This window comes from Dicentrarchus labrax, unplaced genomic scaffold (assembly GCF_905237075.1).
Source record: "Dicentrarchus labrax unplaced genomic scaffold, dlabrax2021, whole genome shotgun sequence".
In the NCBI taxonomy this organism is placed as follows: Eukaryota; Metazoa; Chordata; class Actinopteri; family Moronidae; genus Dicentrarchus; species Dicentrarchus labrax.
In genome coordinates, this window is record NW_026136703.1 from 12,471,566 (window position 1) to 12,482,017 (window position 10,452).

General features: G+C 40.8%; 1 protein-coding gene across 5 annotated transcripts; it reads right to left on the reverse strand.

Annotated features, from left to right (window-relative positions):
• Positions 1-114: 114 nt before the first annotated feature.
• Positions 115-8,224, reverse strand: LOC127361465 (uncharacterized). Of its 5 annotated transcripts, none has more exons than XM_051396116.1 (20): positions 8,125-8,224; positions 7,652-7,829; positions 7,419-7,508; positions 7,202-7,345; positions 6,865-7,023; positions 6,689-6,770; positions 6,381-6,567; positions 6,133-6,276; positions 5,542-5,732; positions 5,264-5,399; positions 5,133-5,181; positions 4,903-5,032; positions 4,639-4,810; positions 4,211-4,550; positions 4,020-4,125; positions 3,655-3,758; positions 3,407-3,537; positions 2,917-3,289; positions 2,055-2,161; positions 115-671 (listed from the first exon to the last, which is right to left on the reverse strand). In XM_051396116.1, exons 2-20 carry the CDS (start codon positions 7,740-7,742, stop codon positions 561-563), a joined length of 2,847 nt encoding a protein of 948 aa, XP_051252076.1. In that variant the 5' UTR covers positions 7,743-7,829; positions 8,125-8,224; the 3' UTR covers positions 115-560. The 5 variants fall into 5 exon arrangements, with proteins under 5 accessions (XP_051252076.1, XP_051252077.1, XP_051252074.1 ...); XM_051396117.1 differs by having other exon boundaries at positions 5,324-5,399; positions 6,381-6,570; XM_051396114.1 differs by having other exon boundaries at positions 6,381-6,570.
• Positions 8,225-10,452: the final 2,228 nt, after the last annotated feature.

The following is a 10,452-nucleotide window of genomic DNA, read 5'->3' on the forward strand; positions in this document are numbered from 1 at the left end:
CAAGGACACCATCACTGCATTTTAAATGTAGTGCATTGATGCTTCAAGTGGTCTTACACACATCCTTGTAATGTTGACCAGATAATAAAAATACACAATACATTTTTTTTTTAACTGGAGTTTTAATTAGCAAAATATTCAATAATTTATGTCTATCAATAATTCCTGAGAAATTCATTATTGAGTGAGTGTTTCTGACACGTGGTATTACAGTGGAAGAAAAAGGGTGTGGCAGGACAATATCACTGGGTGGGAAAGGCTGCTGATAGCAGCAGCAGTGGCAAGCATCAGAACAATCTGACCAGTTGATTGATGAGAAGGGGGAGATCATGTCAAGGTGAAAAGTCTATGTGGCGATCATCAAGCCTACTGTATAATCAGGTGTGAGTTCATCCTTATGGTATTGCCTTGAGTTAATAGATCAAATATACAGATTTGGATTCAAAATGTATTTCTGCATCAAAAGAAAGATACATCATGTTCAAAGATTTAGAGAATATATTTCTCATTTAGTTCAGTCCTCCACTCGCATTCCTGTGCTTCATAGATGTACTAAATCCTCAGGCTCTCTTCACTCGTTTTCCTTTCCTTAATCGTGCTCTCCCACTTCTTATGGCACCTTGTGAACCCCTCCCCAAACTACTCCAACCTGCGGGCTCCTCATTGTCTGCCTGTAACACAAAACAACAGCAAAAACAGACACAATTACAACCTCATATCCTGGGCAGTGATGTGGAGGGACTGATGAAATATCCTGTACCCATTAATCTTTCCCCAGGGGGCGCGGGGGACTGGGAGCACTGATTAAATGCTCCTAATAGAGGCCATTCATCTCCCCTTGAATCCTGAATGTTTCAACATGCAACATCACCCAACACTACCAATCCCCGCCTCTCTCTCTCTCTAAATATTGGCATTTTCATAAAGACAGCAAAGTCGATAATATTTCATTTTGCAATATCTTTTTTAGCGGTCATGATCTCTTTGTGAGCTTCTACAATTTGAAAGATGATTTTGTTTTCAACACGTTGAATATCTAATTTCTAACTGTGCCACAATAACCATCATAAACGGTCTTGCATGAGGTCATATGGGACGAGATCAAAATGTATAGCTTGCACTAATAACAATGTTTAATATCCTGGTTTTCTTATCTTTCGCCATTCTGGCATTAAATAGATCAGCCATTAAGGGTTTTTCTTAAATAAATGTTCACACGTTATTCACTAATATTTCTCCTTTAAGCAAATCCTACGCAATATCGTTTCTGGCCTGGAGTAACAATTAGATAACACTAACAGCAAATCAACCCTCTGGAAGCACACACTCACACTGAGACTACAAGTTAATGAATGTAATGCACTCACTAAAAGCATGCAAAGTACAAGCAAAATAGATTGGCCATGATAGACACACACTGTGTGTACAGTATAGGCTGCTCAGGCCCAAGGTATAATCATCATAAATTAACATGGTCTAATTATGTTTCACCTGCCAGGCTCCATATGGTCCCCAATTCTGAACAAAATAATTAGCTGACCGCGTCCCAATTAAACAATTATCCAATGAAATCTCAGTAAAACAATTACCCTGTCATATCCGTGCAACAATATTACAGTGCTTAGCAGTATAAAGTCAGTGCAAAAGAAAACAGTAAAATTATGTAATATAAAACAGGGGATTACATCAGTGTCAATACTGTATTTTTGACAAATATATAATAGCTACATGGTGTGGTATTTCATGCACATTTGACTCTGTACTTCAAGATACAATGCAAGTGATTCACATCCCCTGAAACACTGCCTTCATATTTGGAAAATGACATCATTGTAGGCAGATATCTTAAAAGCAATAGTGTTTATGCTGGAGGACAGAAGAAAGGGGGATGAAGGGTAGTAAAGAGGGCACCTGCTGGGTTGTGATGAAGCAAAATCCTCAGGGACCAGAAATGAGATCATCCAAATCGGAGAATCTGTCAAGCCTCTTAACTGGAACAATAGTGACCCCTACTGTTATTTCCTGATGATAAATGCACCCCAGCATCAATGTACCTGTTTGCCACCTCTGTTGTCTCCTTTTTGCTTTGCAGTGAAGTCCATAAAGTTGACCAGACTGTAGGAATATGGTTGGCTCAGTACAAGTGAAGGCTTCTTGTAATCTGCGAATGAACAGAAACGAAACACAAACAAACATTGTCAGAATTTTCATCATCAATTACTATCAGAATACTGGAATTTCATGAGTTGTAATAATCCATTGCTGGAAATGTCACACAAAATTGATGTGTGGGAAAACTTTGACACTATTCTTTTAGTTTTATGCAACTTTGCTCCAGTTATGTCTTTAACCCTTGTCACAGTGACAAGGTTGGGGCATCAGCATGGGGCAATAGGCGGTAGATCCCTGAGGCCCAGCGGTGATCAGCACAACACAACAGATGGAGGGAGGGCTGTGGTAGAAAGAGAACCCCCCCAGTGAAAGCGTGTGGCAGTGAGGGAGGGAGGGAGAGGGGGTTGTTTTATGGATGACTGACTGCTGCACCAAGGTTAAGGGAACCAATCTCTGACACTTCACTTCCTCACCAGTCTCCTTCTCCTAGCAGCCAAGACCCCCCACCTTTGCTACATGTACGTGTGTCCTGCACCCTGCAGTGGACTGCTACACCTCTGACATACAATTATGTTTGCCCAAAACACACATACATGCATAATAATGACATAAATGTTTTTTAATTAGCATATTGTTAATGACCATTTGCAATGTTTTGTTCTAAAGCAACTGGTAGCACATATTGTAGTATCTCTACTGACCACTGTACACCATATGGTTACATAGATTTATATATGGTTTTATATGTGAAGCATTGTTTATTTGCAAAGATAAAAAAATCTTGTAAAATATAAAATTCTTCACCTGGTGTGATAGCTGCTCCGGGTTCTGTAGTAGGTAGATGGCCAATGGCAGCTCTACGGGTTTCCAGGTCCTGTTTACACCAGTTGACCCCTTTGCTATGATCCAGCCAGGCTGTGGTGCTCTGGACACAAGGTTCATCCTTCTTTAATTGGGTTTTGAGGGGGCTCTCATTGGAGGTTTCAAAAGGAGCAAAGGTGGTTTTAATGTTGCAGGTTGGGATGGGGGTCAGAGAGTGACCAGAGATCTGCTGTTCAGGGCAGATAGAGCTGCACCCGGGGGTGAGGAATGAGATGTCCCGCTGACCCATCCCTGCTGTGTCAGTGGCTACAGGATCCTCTGACTGAAGGTTCTGGTTAGGGGCAGTCAGCAGCTCCTGAGGAGTGTCAGACATGGCTTGGTGGTGATGCTCATATGTTTTCTGGGCACATATTGGAAAAGACAGTGATAATCATCTTACAGTATGTGCTGTTTAGTTAAAGAGGGCACATACCTGATGATGTTCTTCCACCAGGAAACAGTCAGATGTGACTGCTTCACTAAAACTGAAAGTCTCATAAGGGATGCAATCAGATTTTTCTTTCTGGTCGAGTGACACTGCAGAGCTCCACATATCAGTGACATCTGGGGGAACATGAACAATTTCTTCAGACACGCCTTCACAGCAGGTATGCAGATATGTGAACTGCAGTGGACCACAACTGAGCTTGAGAATTTCTCTCACTGGATACACCTACATACCAGTGTCAGGTGAGAAGAAGCTTTGACTCTCCACCTGGGGTTCAAAGAGATACAGCACTGATTGGCTGTCGTCATTGCTGTAGAGCAACTGAGGAAGATTCATTCTGAAACAGAACCATAAGAAACACATATCATTTTATTTACTTGCCGGTGGTCAGTGCACCATAAGTATGTTTTAATAAAATCAAATATGTAATATGCTCTTACGTTTGTCATTTGGGTTGACTGTAATGTTTAATGTATGATTTTTTTTAACATGTTGGTTTGTTTTGAAGACTAGCTGTGATTCAGGGTACAGCTAATGGGGATCCTAACAAATAAACAAATACATCACAATTATAGTGAGAGATAAGTTGACCTCTGACCTCTTATTTACAGAAAGGGTTTTGTTCATGGTAGCTCCTGAAACTGGATCAACACTGAGAAAGTCCTCACTTGAGAAAACATCTGTGTTAAGATCTTCTTCTCCATCTAGAAAAGAGTTGAAGTTTCTCTTTATCTTTCGACTGCCTCTTAACGTGCATGGTGTGCAAATAAAATCTAACACAAAGCTTACCCTCTGCAGACAGCATCAGCTCTACCAAAGTGTCTTTGTTCAGGTTGCTGAGGAAAATGGGTTCTGTGGCGCCATCTAGTGTCGCTGGCAGCTCAGGGCAATCTGGGAAGTGGTCAACTGATGAAGGGGTTCTGCTGTCTTCCTCTTCGTCTTCCTCTTCCCTGCTTTGGTCCTCTCCATCAGTGAGTAGATAAGAGATCCTCTGCAGAGTCAAGGTACTTTCATACAAATAAGGGCGTTCACGTCTCAACAGAGGCAAAGAGGAGGCTGAGGTGAAGGAGGAGACAGACTCAGGGCTCAGATCCTCCGAAGAAGAAATGTGGTCTGGTGACTCAGGTTGCTGCCGGGACACGAACACACAAAGGGCATTATTTCAAAATCCCATGCTGTAAAAATCATCTTTAAGCAGGGACAATGAAAATGTGTACATTTTGAATAGGCCGTCCTTCTTCTGGTTCATCTGTGTGTGCTGTTTGCTCAGTTTCTTCTACCATGTCCATTGGGGAGGGGCTGGGCATGAGGTGACGCAGAGCCTGGGTTGACAGAAACATCTCTCTGCTGTTTGATTTTTTCTCTGTGTGCTCTGGCCACACCACCTCACTGGAATGAAGAACACAGAAAAATTATCTCTGAACAAATTTGAACTTAATTGAACCTCTGTTTTATCCACTTGCCATCTGCATTCTTAGTACCTTATCTTGGGATGTGGTTTTCTCACTTCCATCACAGCCTTTCTGACAAGTTGGACCAGTTCCTCAGGGGACACTGTGTTGACTTTCTGAACCTGATACAGTTTGGCAGACAGTGGGCAGGGTGGCCTTCCTGTTCAATGGTCATATAAAATGAAATCTCATGGTTAAATATAATCCACTTAACTCTCACCTGATACAGTTAAATATTCTATTAATTTAATCTGCCTTACTTTTGTTCATCGTTGTAGTATCAATCCCATTTACACTTTTTCCTTCATCCTGATTTTTAGGGAGAAAAGTCATTTCAAGGCTGAATATCTTTAGTACATATGTTTTCTTGCATAATAAGACAATCACCTACATTGAACCCTTTAGGGATGTACTTAAAAACCTCCGTACACAGACCAAATCCTTTACAAACCTGGTCGAAGTACATGACCAAGTCATTGCTTTCTGTGTGGCCTCTCTTCAGCAGAGCCCAGGCTTCGGAACCACAGCTAGAGACCAGAGACATTGTCAACAACACACAATTAAACAATAAGTCAAATGTGACTAAATAATCTTGATCATTTTAGATGTGACTTGATAATTCTATGACTAAAAATATGACCAGTAAGCCATTACTGTGCCAGAATGTACCTGTTTTGAAATAGCACATCCGCACAGAGCTTGGCATCCCCAACGCTCTCTATTGCAGGTCTGGTCCAGTGGAGGTACCTTAACGCCAACTGAGGCTGCTTCCTCATTAGCAGACAGTGGATGATGCAACGATGCTGCCAGGAGAGCAAGGGAAGAGCAGCTCTGGGGCTCAGTAATAGCTCCATGGAGGCCTGGGTAAGATGTAACATGATATAAAGCTATATATATAGGTTTTTTTGACTGACGCGTAGTCAGTTACATATCTCCTACTTGTTGTTATCAAGAAAGAAACTGGAACATGTCTTGTCATCCATGAAAGCAGCCCCTCTTCTAAAAGAGAGGTATATTATAATTTCACTAATGTGTGGCACAGTGGAGCGTTATTACATCAATCATATGCGCTACTCAGGTGGCCCATTAGTGTCACCTGCAGACCATTATGGCTGCTGAAACAAGGACACTAATGTAATCAGCGGGATGGTTAACTGGCCCTTCAATCGCACTTGCATGACAGTCATCTTGCACATGTTCATTTTAATGACTTCATCAAAATCAGAATCATGAAATAAATTTTTCTTCTTGGTTATTTACCTTGCTGTGTCCATGATCAATCATCCAGAAGGCCCTTATTTGTTGGGAAAAGTTGGAGGGAATAGTGAAGGCATGGCAGAAAGACTTGAGGAGGTCGTCTTTGCACTGCAGAAAGTTCGCCATATCCAGGACAAAGTACATGAGCTGTGATACATAAAGGTTAAGAACTACATAACAATGAAATTAATTATATTTTATATACACATATAAGCCCTCAGAGGGCTTTGTTGATGTATTTGGATGGATACAAGTGCTTGGACAGACATGTTGTCGATACGAGGCACCAGCACAAGCTTCAGCAGGGCCTGTAGATTAGGAGGAGGATAGCATGGGTCTATGCGGTCTTCAGAAGTCCAAATGCACCCATGTTGTCTGTCCAGCTCAGTCACCATCCCCTGTATCAAAGACCTGACTCTTCCCATTTCTCCCTCCTCTCTTCTAGTCAAATGTAAGACAATAAAAAAGCAGAGGAAATAAAAGAAAAGGGAAACTTTAGAGGTAGAAAATAAGTACAATGGGTCAGAATTTCTCCATCAAATGAAATCATTCGAGTTACCCAGGTGTCTCGAGACAAGCTTTCCGATGGCTGTGACCCATTTCCTTCCACATCTGAGAGATACGCTTCACTTCCTGAGCCTCTGACAGCAACAGCAGGGAACAGAAAAAACCTTTAGAGGCGTCGCAACACTTCCTCCTATCAATATAATGTAATGTGTGTGATTGTATCTGTACCAGGGGACTTGGGCAGAAGCCCCATGATGCCCCACCACTGAACCAGCCGTCCCAGCCAGATGTGCTGCTTTAGAGCCCTGTGCTCTCGGTTCCAGCAGCCACATCTGACGTCTGAGGAGCAAAATGTATCCCTGCACACCACGCATGGGACACCCACACCTAAATAAAAAGATAGAAATTCAAGTAAATTCAAGTAGAGATGTCAGAGGGTTAGGACTACAAATGCAGTCACAAATATATATTATTATTATTATTATTATTATTATTATTAATAATAATAATAATAATAATAATAATAATAATAATAATAATAATAATATAATATATAAGTGCATACCATGCCAAAGGTGGGCTGAACTGAGTTGCTTTCTTGCCCACTGGGCCAAGGTGAGCAAGTTTCTCAGTCTCTGGAGCAGCATGTGCACTCTGGTGAAAGAGCTCCGGTCCAAAAACATCCACAGACCCTGGCAGCGGCTGAAACCTGTGGGAGAGCCTTAGTGTGTGCTTTATAATTCAAACATTTAAACATGATTGATGAAGGAACATGTTCTTACATAGGGTTAACAACTCCTTTTTAGCAAACTCTGATGTCCTTTGCACCCAGCAACTGAAAGTCAGTAGGATTCCCTCCATGTGTACTTCACCTGCAGCACAATATTATTGGAGATCAAAATATTAATGAGTCAAACAACAGGGAATTCATAGTGAGTGTTTTTGCAAGTGCTGGACACTACAGAACTACTACTTCTACGACTGCTTTTATGGTAGCCCAATGGTCCGAATGTACCTTCATCTGTAAGCTTCCGTAGCCAGCGGATGATGGCCCTTACGTTGTTGCTGGCTAACGCCTCGGACCACTGGCCCTCTGTATCCAGCATTATTGCCTTCAGCCCCAGGGGTCCAGACAGAGACCAGAGTTCACGTGGTGGGATCAAGGGACCATTACTGAAAGAAAATGCTGATACCTATGGTTTGTTAAAGCAAAAGAAACAAATGATCATTGATGAAAACATTTTCCACTGTATACTAGAGTTGTTTTAACCATGCCTAATGTAATGTACTTATGCTATCTCAGGGCTAAATAACTTCTGTACTTAAGTACAAACTCACAATACACACCTGGAAAATCTCTCATAGACATGTTTCCATATTTAGATCAATGGATTGTGCAGGAACAGATTAAAACGGAAATCTGGTTTGATATTTTGAAGAGCGTCCATTGAGAAAATTGTAAAGATTCATTAGATTCTCTGTACTTACTTGGAGAAGTGGTTTAGTTGTTGAGTAGCTCTGTTAAACTTTACTCTTGGTCTGTGCAGCACTGTCTGCTGGGTGCTCGGTGTGCTCTGTCTGCCTTGGGGATTTGCTGACTGGCCCAGTGGCTACGGTAACGCTCTCTTCTTACACAAGCTACTTTGGTACATGTTAATCCACTAATCTTACTCTCAGTTAACATTTCATTGGCTGATTTGCCGCGTGGCTGTGAGTGTATATTGACGTGTGTGTTTGAAACAGAATAGGTAAGGTCAACAGGGGTGAAATGGACTTCTTCAATGACCAGGGAAGAAAAATTCCCTGCTCCCCGCAGCTTTAATCTTTCAGCCGTTTTTGCCGCAACACAGTCAGTAATGTCACAATGTTTTACACCATTTGCCAAAAGGTAAAACACCTGCTATGACATCACTCATTGTGGTCCAAAGCAACACATGCCTGGGTTTTTCCCAATCTGTTTATTCCTTCCGGTGTGTACAAAGAAGACATAACAGAAGAGGATTAAGACAGATGATCTTATAGGGGTTAAAAGAGGTAGGAGTATAAACAAGATCAAAGTAAATACACAACCACCTGATGAATAAGTGTTCCTGTTATTTCTTTACACTAGTCACATGGGGTTTATTAGCTGTAGGCAATTGGGGGGGGGGACTCTCATCATCATATGCCTGACTCATTGATCCTTTATCTGACTGAGGTTTCAAGTTATAAACCATGGCTCTGAAATATCAGTAGCCTAGCTCAGGGGTTCATGTTTTTTAATGTCAAGGACATCTACAATTGACCACGCACCCTAATTTTTAGGAGAGGATCTTTTTCTTTTTGGTTTCAAGATTATGAAGTCTTCATAGTGAATCAATGATTAAACTGGGATCACTATAAATTAGAATCAATTATAATGGCCAACCCTATTTCATTCCTTCTATCATCGTGTGATAAAAGTAAAAATATTGTTTTCCTCCTTTTGATTGGCACCCCCTACAACCACTCAAGGACCCCAGTTGGTCTCTGGACCCCTATTTGAAAACAACTGGCCTAACTGTGCTGTATATTGATAAATCCATGGCGCTGTCTATGGTGCTGAAGTAGCAGACAGATTTGTGCCTTTTTCACTCAGTCCCACCCTTTTGTCAGTTTTTTCTTGGATTTATAATATTCTCTAAACTATATAACATTAATACTCAATTATATACTATACTGTAGTGCTTATATATATAGATCTATAGATTACTGTCACCATCATTATCAAAGTGACAAATAGCAACGTGTACATGCTAAAGAGTGAGAAGACCATAGAAACACATTGCTGCCTGTAGTATTCCTATACTACCTTTATATTTCTATAATCATAGTGTCTGTGTGGCTGAAAGTACACTGTCAGACCAAACCACACCTGTAACTAAATATTTTTGAAGAGACATGACAACTGATATCATTTTTAGGGTTAGGGCCATTCCCCCATTAAAACATAAACAAATCATAGACTTGGTTTTAGGATAGATGGTGGGATTTCTGGGCTTGGACAATGGAGTCTGTACCCACCTTGAACTGTATAAGTTAGGCAGGGTGTATAGATATGGTGTACATTGTCAGGAAACTGCGTCCCAAAATTCTGTAACAAGTTCTCACTCCCAGGCATTTTGGAATTTCTCACATGCCTACTTTATTTTGTCATACATGATAGTAAAGATGATAGATTTTGGACTATTGGTCGGACAAAACAAAACATTTTAAGTGAGCTGTGATGTGACTTTTCTGTCATTTTATAAACAAAGCTGTTAACTGATTAATCAAGATAATTATTGGCAGATTTAATTAATGAAAACAGTCATTAGTTGCAGCCCTATTGAAAAGTTCCATCCAGTAGAAAGCATTACAGCAGCAGTTTTTTCCACCATAACTGTGTAGGTGTGTATTTACCTTTAATTTACCCTTTATAAGCTACTTGCAGCAAATGCGGAAGTGTTATTTCTTGAAAGTTTAATTCTTTGTGTGTGAATACATTTATATTTATTTGTCATTATTATCTGTAGATAATGGAGATGAACTAGAATATATCACTTTTCAGAATGTCCAGTTGGATTTCTACACTTACAAACTACTTTTACTTTTGACCCAAATCAAAACATAGACAAACACACACACAATAGCCATCATCCATTACTTTCACAGTGCAGGGACAGTCAGATTTGCGTAGGTGGCAGAAGGTAGGTCCAAATCCCTCGTGGGGCCCAGGGATGATTAATGATTAAAGGGGATTAGGAGGTTGGTCAGGACTTGGCTACTAGTCTCACTCTTATGCTGCCGTGGCTGCCT

Coding starts and splice junctions, on each gene's coding strand:
- LOC127361465 (XM_051396114.1), bottom strand. CDS start 7,742: ATGCTGGATACAGAGGGCCAGTGGTCCGAGGCGTTAGCCAGCAACAAC. Junction 7,024..7,201: donor TTCAGCCCACCTTTGGCATG/GTATGCACTTAT, acceptor CTTTTTATTTAG/GTGTGGGTGTCCCATGCGTG. Junction 5,733..6,132: donor TTGATCATGGACACAGCAAG/GTAAATAACCAA, acceptor CATCTTACCCAG/GCCTCCATGGAGCTATTACT.